Source organism: Falco cherrug, chromosome Z, assembly GCF_023634085.1.
Source record: "Falco cherrug isolate bFalChe1 chromosome Z, bFalChe1.pri, whole genome shotgun sequence".
Lineage (NCBI taxonomy): Eukaryota > Metazoa > Chordata > Aves > Falconiformes > Falconidae > Falco > Falco cherrug.
In genome coordinates, this window is record NC_073720.1 from 4,503,598 (window position 1) to 4,523,496 (window position 19,899).

General features: G+C 49.4%; 1 protein-coding gene across 3 annotated transcripts in view; it reads right to left on the minus strand.

Moving 5' to 3' along the window:
- ARK2C (arkadia (RNF111) C-terminal like ring finger ubiquitin ligase 2C) overlaps positions 1-19,899 on the minus strand; it is a 50,895-nt gene that overhangs the window by 4,967 nt on the left and 26,029 nt on the right. Inside the window, exons 2-7 of one of the 3 annotated variants that reach the window (XM_055699505.1) lie at positions 9,638-9,947; positions 7,462-7,587; positions 3,909-4,038; positions 2,791-2,895; positions 2,169-2,264; positions 859-965 (exon numbers count right to left, since the gene is read on the minus strand). In XM_055699505.1, coding sequence (XP_055555480.1) covers positions 859-965; positions 2,169-2,264; positions 2,791-2,895; positions 3,909-4,038; positions 7,462-7,587; positions 9,638-9,947 — 874 coding nt within the window. Of the gene's footprint in view, positions 1-858; positions 966-2,168; positions 2,265-2,790; positions 2,896-3,908; positions 5,611-5,975; positions 7,588-9,637; positions 9,948-19,899 lie in introns of those variants that run through there. The other 2 variants (XM_055699507.1, XM_055699506.1) reach the window with 2 other exon arrangements.

The following is a 19,899-nucleotide window of genomic DNA, read 5'->3' on the forward strand; positions in this document are numbered from 1 at the left end:
TTCATCGTTGTGGCTCATTAGCAGTCAGGTGGGTCCCCACTGCTCCTATGTGGGTGGCTGCTGTGCCCCAGGGAATGTGGCTGCTCTTTGCCTACATCACCTTTGTTATCTCTTTGCTCACGCTCATGAGTTGGAAGGACCATGAACCACAAGGATCCACAACATGAGGATCAGAGTTTTTCTTGATGGTTTAAGGCAACGAAATGGCGAGGAGCAGAGGCAGGTAATACAGCTGCACTGCCCACCTGCAGCTCCTTCAGCCATGGTAGCTCAGCCCCTTGGAACTGCTTGTCCTCATCCCCTGTCACAAGCAGAGATCTGACCCAGACAAGAGCCTGGGGACATCTGAGGGATAACTGGGGCTTAGCTGTTGGCTCAGGATGGCTCATGGTGACTGTGCAGGCACAGTAACCTCACTTACTCTACAATAAACAGCTCTGTCCTGGCCGCAAGCCGAACTCCCCTGGCCTTCAAACCCACACTCCCTTTTATCATACTTTGGTCATCTGTCAAGCTCAAATGTTGACACCCCCGAGATCCAGATGGCTGGCTGAGACTTGGGACCCATCCTTCTCTGACACTTGCCACCTGGCCCATTGGCACAGCCTTGAAGCAGGTGATCCAAACCTGGGAGATACTATAAAAACTTGGCCTTCCTCCTGCTGCAGAGTTCTTCGTACCTACAGCCCACACCAATGTCCATCTAAATAGCATTTGGTTTCCCAGACCTTGAAATAGCCCAAATGAGTTTGTCAGGACAAGAACAGGGACAGTCCCACCAGCTCACGGCAGTGTTAATCCCGATTAACACAACTCAGATGGCATCAAGAGGCAGAGGAGCAGATGGGAACATCGTACCTGACATCTTCTCCATCTTCAAGCATGGACAGACAGATTGTGCATTTCTCGTCGGTGTCTGACTCCTCTCCATCCTCTTGCTCAGCTTTGCCCTCCTGTGGTCTTCTCTACAGCAAGGTTCAAGACATTATTTGGTTAGGACTTGACTTTCTAATGCTATTGCAAGCCTGGGTAGTTGCAGGAAGGCAAATAACAAGAGCTTCGTCTATCAGTCAGATCCTCCGGCTTGGGGAAGCCAGCCCAGCCAAAACAGCCAGTGAGGGGAGGATGCCACCAACACGCTGCTGGTCAGCACATCTCCTGGGGCTGGTGGCAGTGTGGCTGGTGGTAGTGTCCCAAGGAGCAGCCAGTCCTCTGCTGCCCTAACACAGCCCCACACCACCTCCTCCATCCTCCTTGCAGTGGGGTTGGCCCCATGGTCTCCTTTGCTGGAGGCTTCTCCTGGAGACCCTAAATCATGTGGGGCCACCACTGCCAGGAAGGGCAACCACTGTGCCCCATTCCAACTTGACCACCGGCCCAGCCCCACGCTGCACCATGGGAAGAGCTGACAGGCTAAGCACTGCCCCTTTCCTCTTCCTCCCACACATCCATTCCTATTAATGTCATTTTTCTGGATCCACTGGAGATGCAGTCAGAGATAAGCGCAGCGGGAGTTGACTCACTTCCAACCTGGGCAATGCAACATCCTCACTTGTCACTGCTCAGCCGGGAATGACCAGCATGTGAAATCACTGCCCAGGCAAGCATTTTCCCCATTTTCTACTTAGCACAACCCAAAAATGAGGCACCCATCTCCTTACGGGCAGGGGATCGGCTCCAACAGAGGAGACACCCCTTGCAGAATGAGGGGAGGACAACCTCCCCCACGCCATGGAGCCAGCACCCTCACGGTGGGGCGTGTGGGCATCACCACTCGCATGCAGAACAGGGTGGGTTTGCATGCACGAAGCCCCCTTGGCATGTGCACTTTCTTACCAGGTGCAGACAGGGGGGAAATTGCACCCGCTGGGTGGGAGAAGGTTGAGACCCTTTTGAAAATTTGGCCCGCAGCTTCCTAGCCTAGAAGTGAGAAACAGCCAGCTGAGCTACACCACCACTTCGGCCCGGGACCCCCACAAGATATTAAAGCACTAATTCTGGATTTTACATTCCTCCCCCATTTTGGGGAATATTTTGATTGATGGCACCAGTTTGCCAACCCTGAGGACTGCAACCCACCAAAGTCCTTCCTTCTGTCTGCTCCATGCCCACAGCCCTTGGCCAGCTGAGAGGGGCTGGCAGCCATGCCACGGTTTTGGAGCACTCACCTTCTTGTACTTGTGGGGGAAGGTGAACCTCTCGATGGTGTTCTGGACGGCACCCCGACTCACACTGCCCAGCCTGTCCTCCAGCTGCAGCAGCTCCTGCAGCACAGGATCAGCAGCAAACACCATCAGCATTGCTCCTGGGGCACGAGGTCCCACCACCCCACCCTACCTGCTGGTGACCAAGGCTCCCTCCTGCCCTTTCCACGGAGGAAATATCCATGAAACCTAAATCAGTCATACTTTCATGATGGATCTGAGCCCTGGCACTTGGATCAATAACTAAGGGCTCAGGCAAAGAGTTGAGTATCCAATATTTCAGAAATTAGGATGGAATTTGAGCTCAGTTTGACAGGCTGGGAAACAAAACCCTGTAGAACTGGAGCAGTTTTCTCACAGACATGAAGGGAGACAGAGTCAATCCAAGCCAGATCCAGGCACCTTGGAGTAAACCAATTTCTACCAAACCCACTCAACCCCTTCACCTCCCAGCTATGACTAAAATTGCTGCAAGACTCGATGCAAGTGCCATGCCACAAAACAGCGTTACAAGGTTATGCCAGAACTCACTTAGATTCCCAGCACTTAAAAATTTAATAATAATTCCAGTCCCCAAGATACATACTTCATAGCTCTCCCGCACAGCAGACGTGTGCCTGCTTGGGTTCAGTCCCTGAAGAGCAAGTAACTGAAGCTGAGGGTAAGGGTAATTTCTGATTTCGTGAACAACCTGCAAGAAGCGAGGGAGAAAAATAAAGCTACCTGTACCTGCACATAGAAATCCATCGTGTACCCTGATCTAAATCTAGTGCTTTAAAAATTAAAAATGAAAGAGCAGACTGACACCTTCCCCCATGGAAGCCTTTTAATAACCAAAAAATGAAGTTTTATTAAATAGATCTCCTATAAATGATAACTGAGAACATGCATTTCTTCTGAATAAACTATCTGTTGTAATAATTCCTGTTGCATCTATAAAATTGCGGTTCCAAACTCTCAACATGGATTAGCTTAAAAAGAGATTTTATTTTATTTAGTTTGAAATGGGTGGGTCTGTCTTCATCTAAGCTTTGATTTCCTTAAGCCTCACTGCAGTACATGGGTGTCAGGGTATGTGACTATGGGCACAAGGGAAAAACACCCTTGTGGGATTTCTGGGGATGCTTCAAGGTTTAGGAGTGCTGGGCATGGCTCAGCTCCAAATACGGCACTCTGCTAGGAGAAGGGCCAGCAAATGACCCCAGTCAGACCATCTTCCTGTCAGACCCCATCTCCAGCTGTGCAAGAGGTCATGCAAAACCTTTATGGATGGCATCAAGGCTGATGTAGAGAGCAATGATGCGATGAGGGATGGTCCTCCGCTGGGCCCAGGGAAGGGAGTCACCTACTGCCAATTCTTCTGCATACAAAAAGTCCTGGAAGCCCACAGTTTGTTCCCGTATTAATAATATTTTCAGTAATAACTACCGAGTCTCTGCCATCCTGCCCAGGTTTTGCAGACCAGCTTGTGAGCGTGGTGCTGCACACCATGGACCGAATCTTTCCAGAGCAGCTGAGCTTTTCTTTCCTTTCCCTAATCCAGAGTGCAGTGATGCAACATTATCCTTTCAGACACTCCCTCCCACGGCCGGAGATAAGTGTGATTCACAGAAGACAGGTGATAGAAAGATAGCAGCCTTTATTTTGACTGCCTTCTGGCAGACAATGCATAAAACATTTCTCGGTAAAAGCGTTTTCACTTACCATCTGTGTCGAGGATGTGCTTCTGGGGAAATGGTGCATCCGAGGTGTAGCTAAGTAATGCTGATAGGGCTGAGGGACCGGCCGGACCTGGAACTGGGCGTGAGTCAGTCCTGCATCCACGCTGAGGTCCCTGTGGGCGTGAGGATGAGGACACAGCTTTGGTTGCATGGTTTTATTGCATGGCGCACAGCAAGTCAGATCATGCTCACGCAGCAACCTCCACTGGTGGGCTCTGGGCTGCGGTGGGTTCCTCAGCCTGGGGTGATGCTACTGCTTGGAAGGGAGTTTTCTCCAATGTGGGCCAGCACAAAGGAGTATGGGGTTGTTTTTATGCCAATTAGCATTTGTGTTAGCCAGGTCAAGAGCTGCATGGGTGCAGCCTGCTAATTTCAGAGCAAGAGTGTTTTGGTGGCTCCGATCGATACCCAGGCTCAGTAACTCAGCCCAGCCAGACCAGGTCCTGTCTGTGCTGCCATCACTGCAGACAGCTACATTTTGTCTTGAATATTTTGCAGGAACCCAGTAGAGGGAACACACAGCTGAACCATCCTGGCTAGCTGTTAGGAGCCAGCTAGGCACCATCTGGGGGCTTTTTGATGTGCCTGTGCTTTCCTTGGAGGTACCCCAGCCCAGGTCATGGTAGGAGACTGCACCTCACCTGAACCCAGCCTCAGGGAGCTCCAAAGCTGCTCTTTGTACAGAAAATAAAAAGGTTTAAAGAAATTTCTGCATGGGACTGCTGTAGGAAAGGGTGTCACACAACCAGCAGGCCAACACCAATGAAGCTGGACAACCCAAAGGTCCTGCTTGCCTGCACGCAGCCTGGCCTGGGCCAGCAGAGCTGGGGCTCTGCTTGGTGAGTTTGGGCACTTCTGTCCTCCAGGAAAATAACCCAGATCAATCCCAGGACTTGGCATGACCAAGATCCCGGCAAATGCCACAGCTGTGCCAGCGCAGCACACAAACTGCAGCCCATCCCCACGCCGTGTGGAGGGATGGGAGGAGACCTAACGCGGCATCTCCATTTATAATCCAATTAGCTCATCCCTCCTCTGTCCAGCCAAAGAGTCTCTCAGCAAACAAGTGCTTTGAATGTCATTCACTTTATCATGATTACGAAAGTCGGTGCTCTAGCAACCATTGTCTTCACATTTGCCAAAGCAAAGCTAATTAGAACACAGGGGTGGCTTCCCATTCCAGCCTCCAACTTCTCTTCCCCTAGGCGGAGGACAGTGGCAGCAAGCACCGCGGCTTGTTAGGAGCAACCCAGACATAAAATTACTTTCGCTCAACAGCAGATAACGGATGTGAGGGAACGGTAAATGTAGAAAACCTTTACCCAGAACAGCCTGGGTACCAGGCAGCAGCTCCAGTGTTCTAGTACCCCCTAATAAGACCCCCCACACCAAGCCGAAGCAAAGAGAGGGACTATCTTTGCTGACCTCGTGCTAGCCATGTGCTAGACAGACAAAACCTGGCAGAGGATAAACCACAGCAGGCGACTGACAGGAACACAACCAGAGCAAGAATCTGCGGGGCTGGGCATTTTCCAGCCCCTGTGTCACAATTTTGGATATTTATCCAGTTGCTGAAGACTGTTCCCAGGTGGATGGAAGGCTCAACTGGAAATCGGGAGGCTTTGGGTCCATTCCCAGGCCTGATGCATGACCCTGACCGCTTCCTCTCTGCCTCCCCATGTTCCCTGTCAGCAAAATAGACATGATAATCAACAGAGTGCTTTGAAATCAAGGACTGAAGAGATCTCTCAAAGATGAATGGCCATTATTAACTTGCACAAGTAATTGTGATAACAGCAGTGCTGAACTGTTTGTGCACAGATGCATTTAGAGGCTTAAAATTGGATGTTGAGGCTCCTGAAGCAATGCTGTGGGTCTACAGAAGGGTGCAAAGCAGAATACTGCATGGAACGGTGTTTTCCCAGGGTGTGGGGGTGAATAAGCAGAGCACATTAGCTGAAGAAAACCAAAACCAACCACCCCCTTCCAGCCTGTGCTACATGGACAACTTGGTGCTTAGATGTGAGGTTTAAGAGTTGTGATTGCTTACGGTACACGGGCCGCTGACAGCTGAAAAGTGAAGGATAAGGCTCCGGGTAACAGGTTGGATGGTCTTCACTAAATGCATATGCAGAAGATGATTTAAGGAACCAAATGGGAGTTTGTTTATTCTTCACCAGAAGATTTTAATCGAGGTTGAGCTGTCTAAGATGACTGATCACCTTCAGATCTTCTTTCCATCCCCATTTCCTGCGACGGTGCCTACCACCCACCTCCTCCGAGTGAGCGCCGCTGCTGCTTATGCGGTGGTAACACATTAGAGGAAAGTTTTTATATCTGTCACTGGGCAAAACTGTACATGTGCCCCGAGGGGAAATGAGTCACCCAAATATATATACACAGTATATGATTTCTGTCATCCCGGCTCCTTAGGTTTTATAAGGCTATGGAGAAACACAGGGTGAAAAGGGAGGGAGGGAGGAGGGGAACATAAAGTGATGCTTTATCAGATCTTTCTAATGATTATAATTAAACACTCTGCACCGAAAGAGAGGCAGAAAGAATGGCTCTATCCAGATGGTACATGAACCACTTTACAAACTGATCTAACAATGTCATCCCGGACAGATTCAACTCACAGCAGTGCCACTAACACCTGAGAAGAAAATGGCAGAGGGATCTGGCCACATTTTAGGTTGTATATTATTATCCTGGGGGGGGAAAAATCCCTCCCTGTGTTAAAAGGACTCTCCATTTGCAGAGTGAAGCACTCAGATGTTAGGAAACGCCATAATTAAGATTTCCTGTGCCATTTAATTTCAGTCCCCTTGTGCATACACATTGCAACTGTCTCTAATAACATGTTCACATGCTGGTTTTTCTGTTCTGTGCACAGAATGGACTTTGCTCAGCTAACAAGCAGCTACTCAGAAGCAAGCTTTTATTTTCTTATTCTTCCAAGTAGGGCCCCATACCTTATTCACTGTGCAAGAGCTCCAGACCTGCTCTGAAAATGAAACAATCGGTTCCCTGCTCCGATTTTCCAGGGTATCAAACACTGCAGTGGGATTAAGAACAAATAGTTCATCCACACCACCCTGCAGGGTGGGGCAGGGCAGGATGGTGCTTCCTAATATAGACCACAGGAAAAGCTGCAGCCACTGGGGTTTTGAGTGCCTGGTGGACAGCAGAAGATCTAGTTCAGGCAGAGATGTTGGTCTACAGGAAAAAGATCGTGACTGTGCCCTGAAGCAGGAAGATTAATGCTTGGCTGCAGTCTGCATCCATGGATGAAGAGTTATGGGCAATACCAATGCCTCGATGTTATCACATACATGCACAAAGGCTTTAGCACGCACTCATGGCCCTCCCAGAGATGATTATCCCATTGCACACTCCCCACTTTGTATGTGTTGAGATGAACCATTACCTTTCGCGAAACCATTGATCCATGATGACATCCACCAACCCTTACAGATTTCACAGGACTTTTTAAACACCTCATTTAATGCAGTAGTGCAATGTGGAAGACTTACCAGTCCGTCCCTTCGGCTAAATACCTGGGCTGGGGCCCCATGGGTTGTGGAGTCTGCAGTTGGTGGCTGAAGTCAAAGCTGGGGTGCAGACGGTGAGGCTGAACAGACATGCGCTCTTGAGCCCGCCTACGGGAAGGAGACCGGCAAGCCAGTTAGCCACACAGTGGGCATTGGTACATACAGCTCCTGATCCCAGCCTGTGTCAATAAACCAGGGGAAAACCCAAGCGGCTGGGCTTCTGAATCTGTGTCCAAGAGGAAAGAGTCCCAGCAGGTGTCAGGGATGATGGGAAGAGGAACCCAGAGCTATGTCATGCACTCATGGTCACCACGGACATAACACAGACCTCCACTCTCACCCTCTGTGGCATCCACATACACTCAGTTTACAGGAGATGCTATTCGGTGGCAGCATGGAAAGAAAAGGAGGAAACCAAACAACTTCTTCCTTAGCAGCTTTGTGCCTTTCGCACTATTTTATGTTTCTCCACTGTCAGCCCCATAAACAACACACAAGATAAAAGATGTCCCTGCCTCAGCCATTATCCATCATCATAAAGAAGCTGCAGGTTGTCTCGTCTCCCCATGCAGTCCATAAACTCCTGGGGAACCTCATTCATAACAGGATTACTCAGGAGTAGCTGGAAGCAGAATTTACTCTTGCTGGCCTTTGCCAACATTTCTCTGCATGATGGACGGGCCAGGCTAGGATACAGCTCCTTTTCCCACAGCTCCACCACCTTGGCAGGGAAAGTGGTAGGGAAAGTGGTAGAAAATACAGCAAGGTTCTTCCAGCGGTTTGAGTCTTTTCTCATGCTTATTGCTTATTTGAACTGCTCAGGAGAAGAGCACATGCTGCGTGATCAGTGTCCACTTTTGGAAACAAGGTGGATGCACAAACAGGATTTGCATTACAGGATCACACCCCTTGCTCCCTGACGAGTCTTTGCTTACCAGTTGGAGCCATCACAAAGCAAATCTACAGGAAAACACCAGAGCAAACAAAGCAGGGAACTGCCAGATAAAGGATTTTTCATGCAGCCACAGTTCAGAGGCTTCAATTTTAAAATGCACGACCCAGATTCCCATTACTGGGAGCTCATGCCCCACACCGGTAAGGTTTCTGACACCCTCCTCCGATGCAGCTGTGCTTTCAGAAACAGTCTGTGGGACCGGGCAGGAGGTTCCTGCCCTTTTCCACATCACAAACCACTTGCAAATGTAATACCAACAGCATTTACCAAGCAGCCTCTGCGTGGAATTGGGCTGCGTGCTTTTATTTGAATTCAGCTTATGACTAAGAGAGAAACACTTGTGTCATTGGTGCATCAGCCTTGCACGTCTTTGCTACACAATTATTATCTAAACATTAAATACACCTAAAATCCAATTTATGCAAAACAAAACAAGGATGAGAGGAACACACAATTTTCAGACAGAAAGGGTATGGAAAGACAGTGTTTTCCCTCTGTAGCATTCTTTCCAAATGAAGCATTATTGCAAAGACTCACCCTCTGATTCCTGGTGCATGGGTACAACCCACAAAGAGCTTCCATATGTCTCCAAAAAAATCACTCCTCTCCTACGTGCTATCTAAACCCCTCTCTCAAGAAACACAATCAGGAGGACAAGGCCAGGCATCCATTTCCACCTCTGCTGAGTTATAGTAATTCTCTTGCAGTCATCAGCCCAGTTTGAATTTAGGCTGCTTTCCGTGGCTGAATGTGCTGCAGGTCAATGCCATCATTCCCTCACAGAGCTGGGAAGACCACCAAGAGGAGAAAGCCCTCCATGTGCAAACCTGATGGATACAACCTCTTACATGGTTTTGAAACAGCAGCTACAAGGAGGTAGCTCATGCACGAGGTCTGTCATGCTCTCTGCTGTTGCAGGACAGGTTCACTGTAACACCAAGGTGTGTCACCCTACGAGTGACAACAATAGGTGACCTTGGGATGCCGAGCACTGTACGGATCCCCATGGGAAAGGTACACCTGCAGGTGCAACCTTCCCTGCAGCCTCCCTTCTGGTGGCTGCATTTTGGGGCTACCCAGATGAACTTGTGAAGAAAACCCAACGTTACCAGCACTTATTGCTGGGATTTTGCAGGAGCTGCTTGCTGAAGTGAGGCTGAGGTAGATTCTGAGCATCCTTCTGGAACAGTAAGATCCTCTTACCTGGGATGGGGCATGAGCCGGCGCTGCTGTGCCTCGAGGAGCTGCTGCTGGAGGAGGTATTGCTGGTGTAGCGCCTGAGGTAGGAAGGAGGGTCCGGCCACGTCCTGGAAGGGGAGGGCTGGCACCGGCGCCAGGGGCTGGTGCAGGGGGCCGCTGTGCTGGTGCGCGGGGGCCATGTGGGGGGTCAGCCCCGGCTGGGGCTGCACTGCGTGAGGCAGGGTGAAGTCAGTGGAGAGCTGAGGCTGGGGACCCAGGTGGAAGTGGCGGCAGGAGGTAGCATGGGGATGCTGAGACCTTTGAAAAGGAGCACCTGCAAGAGAGAAGCACGGCCGTCACAGGGGCTAGAGGTGGCCAGGGCAGCCCAGCCCTCTGGTTGCCCATCCGGGACAACAACTGGGCAAAGAGCTGTTTCTCTCTGCTGCCAAAAGGGTTAAAAATCAGAGAACAGGTCAGTTAATGCTGATTACATGGAAAAATGCTCATTTGGACTAATAAATTTTCTCCTCCAAAAACCATTGGAATGAAAACCTAGATTTAGATTCAAAGTGATTTTTGGCTCCAAATTGAAGTGTATACTGATGTAAAGTGCTTCCGCTTGTTTGGGTTTGCCTGTTTTGAAGAGAAAAAGAACAAAAGTTCTGGTAGGGCCAGTAGCGATAGGACAAGGGGGAAAAGTTTTAAACTGAAAGAGGGGAGATTCAGGCTAAACATAAGGAAGGTGTTTTTTTTACAAGGAGGGTGGTGAGGCACTGGCACAGGCGGCCCAGAGAGGTGCCCGATGGCCCATCCCTGGGAACATCCAAGGCCAGGCTGGATGGGCTCTGAGCAACCTGATCCAGCTGAAGGTGTCCCTGCCCATGGCAGGGTCTGGACTGGAGGGACTTTGAAGGTCCCTTCCAACCCAAACTGTTCATGATTCTACGAAAAAACCTCAACCTTTCAGAAAAAAAGAGAAAAAAAATCTGTTCTATAAAATCTGTTTTCATGGGTTATGATCTCACCAAAGTTTTCAAAGCTTGCTGACTTTCCATGCAATTCAAGGTATTTCTTTGCCTCTCTAAAAATGTCTCGTAGGCAAGGAAATAATCTCTGCTCTAAGAAACTGTCTCTCACTGACTGTGGGACGTGAACGTGACACCTTCCACCTCTGAGAGCCAGGATTAAGACCATGCATCTTTGCTGAGGCCCTTCAACAGCCCGTCCTCACCAGCTGCACGCAGGGAGGGAACGGCTGCAGGAAGCAACACAGACTGCTATGAGACCAGCCATGAAACTGATGGGAACGAGGAAGAAATGAGGTGTGAAAGATATCCGTAGTGGAGGCTTTTTGCAAAACATCTGGCACTGGCTTGCACCTCACTCAAGATCCTTGCTTGAATGGGCCTTTGGCTGGATCCAGCACATTAATTCCTACATTCCTGGAGCATTTACAGGCATCATGGCAAAACTTCTGTCTCTTAAAGTAGGGAAAGAGTAAACTCAGAGGTGAAGGATGAGACTTCAGCTAGGCTATAAAAGATGCCTCTTTTCTGAGGATCAGCCCCAGGATAGGACATCTACCCCTTTATGCAGTCTTTTGGAGACCTCTCCTTCCTAAAATGCTCCTCTTTCTTTTTTAATTCTTGGGAATGGCACAAGATACCCAGGAACAACAGCACCGAGAGACATTGAGTGTCATCCCAAGACACATCACGTCTTCTTCACTGAGATCCCTTCTGCTTACACCTCCCTTCTGCTGGCAGGCAGGGCCAGCCCGTCAGAGCAGCTCAGGGAGCCCTGAGCACTTTCTGTTCATGCCCATATGGAAACAGAAGATGCACAACACAAGCCAGATGCCAGCAAGAGAAACAACGGGAGGGGACCTAACAGAAACGAATGATTTGCAAAACTGTGCATAAGTAATTACACACAGCGTCTCTTAAATACAAAATATTCCTCTGTAATGCCCCTCTGAGAGAGGCAGTGGGTAACAAACACATGTGCCACCAGCAGCAGAACTTCTTAAGGTGTTAATTTCTCATGCTGTCACATAACAGCGTGATTTGACTTTGCTATTAATTAAAGCCAGAGGAGGTGGGATCAGACCCGCCATTCCTCAGTAACGGAGCTGCAAACCCAGAGCCAAGAGCCATCCACTTACCCCATTCCCCCAGTACTGCAGGTTGCACTTGCTGCTGTCTGTGTGGCCACAATTCACCGTACCCCACCGACAGGTCAAGGGTGAGTAATGAAATGGGGATCCTGTGCTGCCCTGGTGCATTGCTAAAGCTGAGCAACCCCATAATCATGGGGAGATGCCTCGTAACTGCTGTGTTTGCTGTGTACTTGCAAAGTAACTCACGGTGAATTGCTCAGCTTCTAATGGCCACGGGTCCTCCCAAGGGAAAACTGTTACAGCAAGTCACTGGTGAGTGGTTTTACACCTCCAGGTCTTCTTGGGGCCTGAAGACAAGGTGGGAGAGCAGGTTCAAGTGCTAATCCCTCTGCACACCCAAGCACACCAGCCTGTGCCACCAGCCAGCAGTTTAGCTGTATTTCAGACAAAGATGGCTTTGGGCATCACAGGACAGTGAAGATCAGAGATATTCCCCCACATTTACTGGGCTGCGTTTTGTAGCACCTAAGTAAAGCAGAAAATGCCAGTCTCTCGTCTTCTGCACCTCTCTTGTCTCTTGATGCCTGGCGCAACCTTTAGCTAAGGTCTTACAGCCTTTTGCTCCGTCCTGGGAGGCCTTAGTCTGATTTAGTGAAATGTCTGCAGGACCTTTGATGACAGAGCCATGACGAACTAGAGAGTGCAGGGTAGGCACATCATCTTGTCAGAGCTTTGGACTTGAATTTTTCCTCCCATACCAAGACAGTCCTTGTGAGAAACTTGGTCATATACTTCCCTGCAGCCCAGAAGGTGCAAACTTCTTCTCTGATATCTGGGCAGAAAGACATGCAGAGCTAGCATAACGTAAAGTAAAAGCCTAACCTATTTTGTTTTGGTACAAAGAGTTGATTTGCTGTACTTTTAGGCACTAGTCAATTAAATCAAGCATTTTTTAGTATTTTTTCTGGTACCTATGGGTGCAATGATGCATTTCCCTCCATAGGAAAAACACTATCGAGATGTGACCAGGACCATACGATTAAATAAACCCCATCAATCTGTCTTAACATAATACACTGTCTGGGGTTGTAACTGTTCATTCCCTACAACTAATCCAATTGCTGATGAGGATTTTGACAGCAAAGCAAAGACTTTGGGGAATACTTCAGCAAATCTATGCTTATTAGCAGCCATCAAATTATACAGCTGGCATAACCGAACCAGCTTGCACAACAAAAGGCCAGTCCCTGCCAAGGATGGTACTGGTGAACCTCAGAGAGCCCTGGCAAACAAATAACAGCACAAAACAGAGCATGACATTTCCAAGCTACCTACTGTCAAATTTACCCTCCCCTGCTAATTGCATCCAGCTGCAAAGGGCCTTGCTGGAGCCTGCTTTCCAAGTCCATGAGGGTCTTGCATACACAAGGTAATCCCAGTGTCACCCGGCTCGCACCAGCTGAGCAGCCTTACTCCAGGTCAATCACTATGAGCAACACCAAAATCTGGCTCACAGGCAGTCACCCCTGTTCAACACAATGGAGGATCTCATGTTAGCAGCGTCTATAAACGATTGCTCTGCTAGGACATCTTCCTTCTCTTTCCCAAGCCATAGGTTGGTCCTAGATCACATTTGCATTGGAAATGACAAGCGTTGCCTATAAATGCTTCAAGAAAATTTGATTCATGTATTTAATCTGCTTTTTGCCTGGACAGTAATGTCTGCCCACAGCAGAGAGAAATCCATGACTGAAAATGAGTCCCTATACTGGATTCCAGCTTATAGTTTCGCTCCCCAGAACAAGGGCAGGGCTGACATTTTCATTAGCTAAGCTTTGAGGACATTTCTGCAGCAAAGACAATGAGGTTGGAAAGTGTGCCTGTTAAGCTCCCAAGCCACTAATTGCATCCTCCATGAGCCACATGCCCACCACCTGCTCCAGTGGTGGCTGTGGGAAGGTGATGTTGCTCTGGGATCTGCAAGGCAGAGACCTTCTCCCAGCTCAGTGAGCTCAAGTTTTGGTCCTTATCCTACAGAAGGACTCTCCTCTATTGGGATACTTTGATTCTGCAGGAAGAGGGCTCTGCTAGCTCTTGGATATTTTTTATGGATTACCCCAAAGGCACCTAGCAGGTTTATCGGCTTCAGTGGCCTTTGCTGCAAACATCTGTCTTCTCCAGCTGAAGAGGAAGGGGGAAGCCCGGTGTCCTTGCTGTAGAGGCAATGCAGTCCTCACCAGCCCTGAAAGGCTTTTGACCAGGGGCCAATTTGGAAACACATGTCCCCATGTCCAGCCTGCTGGTCAGGTGGAGAAGGTCCACCTTGCTGTGTGAGGCTCGTTGATGTGCTCCTCCTGGCGGCACGAGTATCTCCAGCCATGGAGGACTGATTTCTCTGGGCTTACTGTCAGGCTTCCTACCAGCCAGAAATCCTTCTTTCCTCATCCTGTTGTTTCTTCCTTTCATTTAAACGCTGTTGCTGCGACAGATGATGATAGCTCAGAGCAACATCAGATCAGCAGCTCTGAGATGAGCAATGCATCACATCTGTGTCAGCAAAGCAAACAACTTACTCCAGTTCTGTGCAGTCTCCCATTAATTGGTTGAGGCCAAGTGCCATTGAGATCAGAGACCTCTGTCTCAGTGCAAGCGTCTAAACTGAGTTATTTCTCAGCAGAGAAGGGGTGTGTTTCCCCCCTCCCCTTCTTTGCATTTCTTCTCCTGCTGCGTATTAGATCCTCATGCTCTTCTGTTGACCGTACACATTTGCCAGGTCTGCTGTCTTCCTCAGCCTGCCCACCCACGCACCCCAGCTTGGACAAGCCTTGGTGCCCTACCCCCACCTGGCCTCAGCTAAGCCACAAAGGCAGCTAATGCCTGAGCTTAGCTAGGATAATCCAGGTCTAAGAAGTGCCTTGCAAATCTAAATTTTGCCTTAAAACATGGAGGCAAAAATGGGAACCAGTGGAGGAGTGAATCAAGTCTTGGGCAAACCAAGCTATCTGTGGGGTGGAAAAGGGGAGCTATGTGGTTCTCTGACATGCCTGGGGTCAAGCCTGGTCCAAAAGAAGATATGACATAACTTCAGATGGTGTAGGACCTTGTGGTCACTGATGCCCCACCCGCCTTGTGCCTTTGGGTGAGCACCAGCAGCACCTCTCTGCCTTATGTAACTGTTCTGACAGCCACCACCCCACCCCCCTTCAGCTTCTTCTATCACATCCCAAAGCCAAGGTCAGCGCCAGGGACCAAGGGGTGGGAGAACTGGCGCTTCAATAATTCCTGCCGCTGCCAGAACATGAGTGCAGATCAGTAGCTGCCCCCACCAGTCTGGCTCACCTCTGGTACCGTGATGGGCACCGTGGCTTCACGCCGTGATGCCAAGGACCCACTACATAGTGGGTCTTCAGCTACCCAGCTTGGAGATGCCGTGCTTCTCCCTGCTTGCTCCGTGAAGACAACATTCAACTAAAAATCCCACTGGGAGGATTGCTTAACAGCTATTTACAAAGCATCCAAAACGCTTAGCTGGAAGGTGGTGTTACAGGCTGCAGTCTCAAACCGGGGAGGTATGAATTAGTTTTTAGCAAGCCAACAGATGATGCTGGCATGTGGATAGCTGAACCTGTTGGGCTGCTCGCCACCACACCGTTTCCACCCTTCGCTCACACAGGCTTCGAACACAGTGGAAACCCACAGGGAAACTCATCACATCCTCCTCGCCGACACTTTCTCACTTCCACAGCTTTTTCTTTCTTTCCCCCCCGCCCCCTCAGTTCTACAGTTATATTTACTGTTTCTATACATTATCTGAAGCAGCCTGGACTTCTTCTCATTAAAAGAAATGCTCCTGCTTCCTTCGCACCCCCAGGTAAACCTCACAAATGATAAATTCATTTATTTTTGCAGGTTAGCATGTGACAACGAGTCACCAAAATGTACTGGTCTGATACTGGGTGTTTCTGACACTGGGATTCTCCTTTAGCATCAGTCAAGATTTGACTATGCGTGTGCGCATGCAAATTTATCCATCCAGCAACATTTCACCCAGGAAGGCTCAAGGGATCCACATGCTCATTAAACACTGACCCATCTCAGAGATGCAAAGCCCCTGGGTAATCCCTGCAGAGAGACAGGGGATGCTATGGGCTTCATGAAAAGAAAAACCCAGAAAGCAGAACAATTAATTTCCACCCCTTTTCCTTGTGGCAACAGTATTTTTGATGCAGTCAGGCTACTAGAAAGGGATGCAGGATCAGGCCCAGAGCTGGTGCTGGGAGTAGGTATCTCGAGCAGACCGCTGCAGCCCAGGGAGCCCAGCCGCCTTCGAAAGGAAAACAAAATCTGTCTTATGCTGTTAAGCTGCCTGCGATGCATGTGAATTTTTCCCTTGGGTAAGGCAACCTGGCTGGCTTTTCGAGGCATTCATGTTCTGCGTGCGAGCATGTGGGAGCCAGGGGAGCGGTGGGGAGGCTGGAGCTGTTTATACATCTTGATCCCATCGTGGCGGAGAGAGAGATGGCGGCTCCTGGAGAGCCCTGGCTTCACTCACTGACAGATTTTGCAGCCGCGGAAGATCTGCCCGTCACAATCGGCTGAGCTGGGGGCCAGAGCCATGGCGTCTCAGCCGTTTCGCCCCGATTAGAGCCCCCACAACCCCTCCGCCTCCTCTGGGAAGGCAGATAAACCCCATCAACAGGAGCCTCTCCAAACACCGAGCTCTGCAGAGAGCCTGCCAGGCTTTTAATAGCTCGGGAGCCCTGCACGTGCATTAAAATTTCCCTCGGAGACAGCAATGCAGTGGGAAGTTAGCATCAGTCCGACAGTATGCAGCGAGTAAAGGTTAAAATCATGGGAGCGGCTCCAGCTTCAGGCAGCACACCGAGAAGGACTGCCACAGGGACTCACACTGCGTTTACAAACAAGTTACTAACCACTTGGTGCCACCAGCCACGTGTTAACCCTTTGCAAATTATTTGTGAACATATCCTTATTAAAGAAGTTACACTGACTTACTAATAGGTGGCAATGCACATGGAAAACAAAAAAATAAAAAATAATAAGCTCCCAGGGCAAATCTCCTGTATATTCAGCTGCATAAAAATTTACCAGTCTTGCAGATAGGGAGATATCACAGCATCTCACTTACAGGACAGCAAATGCAGGGTAAGGAGATCGGGGCAAGGAGGATAGCAGAGGAGGAGGAAAGAATTTGAGAAAAATTCATCAGATGAGGAGAAGGAATCTGTCTCATATTCAGCACCTTTGCCAACAGCTTTCTCATTTCATTTAGCAAATGGCAAGAACCATGCCAAAAATAATAGGCAACCAGCTCAAATCCAGCCCAGGGTGCAGCCTGCCATCCCACACGTCTAGTGCTGTGCAGTGGGTAGCAGACCCAGCACCAGCCCATGGCCGGGCAAGGACCAGCCCCGGCACACATCAGCAATGGATGAGGATCATTTACATTTGCCTTATTTGCTTGGCCAGGCCATGCAGCACCAGGGACTAAGTCAGGATTGAGCCCTTGCAGTGGGCAAAGGGCTGGTCTGTATGGTTGGTGGAGCACGGTTGGGTCCTGGGGGGAAACATGAGGTTTGGGAGGTTTATCATCCTCCTGCTCAGTCTTGCACGTTTGATGGAAAAAAGCTGCAAAGGAGTTTAGGGGAATGGGGCTGAGATGGGCTTCCCCATGGGAAATTAATGACTTGATAGTCAGTGCCACCCAACAGCTCTTATTGCCCCCTGCCTCTATGGACCTCTGTGCAGGCACAGCGAAACACAGCTCAGCTTGTCCTGAAAAATACGTAAACACAGACCTCAGAGACCGCAGGTCGCCCTTGCCTGCTTGTACAATCCCCATTCAACATCCTCCCACCCTAAAGAAGCCTCTCATGAATTGCTGAGTGCCGTGAGCTGGCGTGGCTGGAGCAGAAGCTCATACACACACCCGTGGCCCCTAATGCTGAGCAGAGCATCTCCTCTCCTGCACACCGTAGGGAAACATGCACAGTCCTGATGCACCCAAAAAAAGCCAAGGCAGGACTCCTTCCAGAGCCTAGATTCAGCATTCAACAACAAAACCCACACAACTGGCAATAACCAGCATATTTACAGCAGGGGTGAAGTGATGCTGAGTGGTGGGGATGGGGAGCAGCAAGAGCTGGTGACAGGATAGGGCCAGGCAGCCCGGACCCATCACAGGGGCGGGATGGCTGTTTATACAGCACTGGATGAGGTTTTTTTTTCCTGAAATCCTTTTCCACTAGCTTCAAGGGAAAGAAAAAAAAAAGTTTTGTGGAAGATGATGTTTCACAGGAACGTGTTGAATTCAGCAATATTTTCCGAGGAGGAAGGAGAAACACTTCGGCAGCATTGCTACACTTAAATCTGTCTTTTTGCTTTTATACTTCACACTATGTTTTAATTATAGCTTTATTCTCATGTATGGCATTCAAGGGTGCATTTATGATTTTTGGATCATCACACACCAAAAAAAAAAAAAAAAAAAAATTCAAATTGCACTGAAAGAAAATGTTTTCTGAGATTTAATGGCCCCAGTTTCACTCCTCCCCTCCCAGGCTCTCACGTGCCTGGAGGGATGGGTGGCCCTGGCAGCCTGGCATGATGTTTCCTACCCAGCCCAGCTCTTCCTCCCCAAACTGTCCCATTTCTCATGATTCTGAGTCCAGCTTCATACATCTGCCAGGAAAAGGCACCGGAGAAAACGTGGCTTTGGAGATGTTGCAAAACCCCTCTGTGACTTTTTTATAACCCTTCTTGTTTCTGTTTGGACTGAAGGCATCGGGAAGGATGGAGAACCAATGGCCAACAGGAATGGCTCACCCTCAATGCCCAAGCTAAAAAGCAGGGGTCACATCTGAGGTCTAAATGACACTTTTGGGTGCTCAGCCCTTTGCAGGGCTTATGCCTGAGCAAAACCAGGGCATTTCCAAGGGCAGAAAGGGTTTGGCTGGTATCTGAACTTCAAAGCAACTCTTGGAGCTTTGCCCAGCAGCCATGCCACCTGATGTGCTCACCCATCCCTTCTCCCCCACCATCACCCCAGCCAGCCTCTGTGTGTAACCCAAGCCCATTTTATGTGCCATACAGTGGGGAAGGCAAACAAAATTGGAGCTTTTCCCAGTTTATTGGCAGGTGCCTGGGCTCAACAGCTCTTCTCCAGGGTTTGGATTGTTAGCTCAATTTAAAAAAAAGTTGAAAATGGAGTTGGAGGGGCCCAGGGGCCCCTTTGGTTAAAAGAGGGAAGAGAGCTCATCTTTTCGTGGTTATACATTGCTAGCAGGGTCTTACAGCTACATCAATTAATCCCTAACCTGGAAATGAGAAAATTAAATAGGGGAAGGAATTCATCCTCATTTTAAAAATAAACCTGACATGACAGCTGACTATGACTTGGCTCTGCCTGTAGAGAGCAACGGGGAAGCACTTGGAGCAAGCCCTGTCCCTGCCCTTGGGAATGTAAAACGTGCTGACTTGTGCACGCAGGAGCCCTGACTTTGATGGGCAGCGATATGCTGCAGCCAGTTGCTTGGAAAGGGAAATTCAATACTTGGGTTTCCAATGTTTCCTTGCTTTCACTGTGTCCAAAGCCCTCGAGATATTTGGAAGTGCTCAACACCTGCCTTAAAGCACTTTTAACTGCTCTTAATGACCGGCCCGGGGGCGGGGGGCTTGCAGCAGCTCCCTCCTAGCAGTAATGATAGGCTGGACATCCAGAAACAGGGGAAAAAACAAAACCATGAAAAAAAAAAAAAACCCCGAACCACCACCAGCTAGACCTGGCAGGATCTTGGGTGTTGCGCTGCATTGTGCACAGACTCTCAATTCTGCGATAGCTCAAACCAAAACCCCCCACCCAAACACTGACAAACCTGGTGGGTCTGAAATCCAAACACAGCTCTAACCCTTCCCCAGAGAAGGTGTTAGGAAAGAGCCAATGCCCCCAGCTGTCTCTTGTCCCTGTTTAAGCCCCCTGGTCTCAAACCTGCATCTGCTCAGCATTAACCCATGCCACGCCGCAGTGGCTCAGAGGGGAGCAGAGTCTGTCGGTATGCCTGGACCTCATGGACACTCGGGAACCAGGGCTTATCCGCAGTCCTGGCACAGGCTGTCCTGCCAGGTTGTGGGGATGCAGCCACAGCAC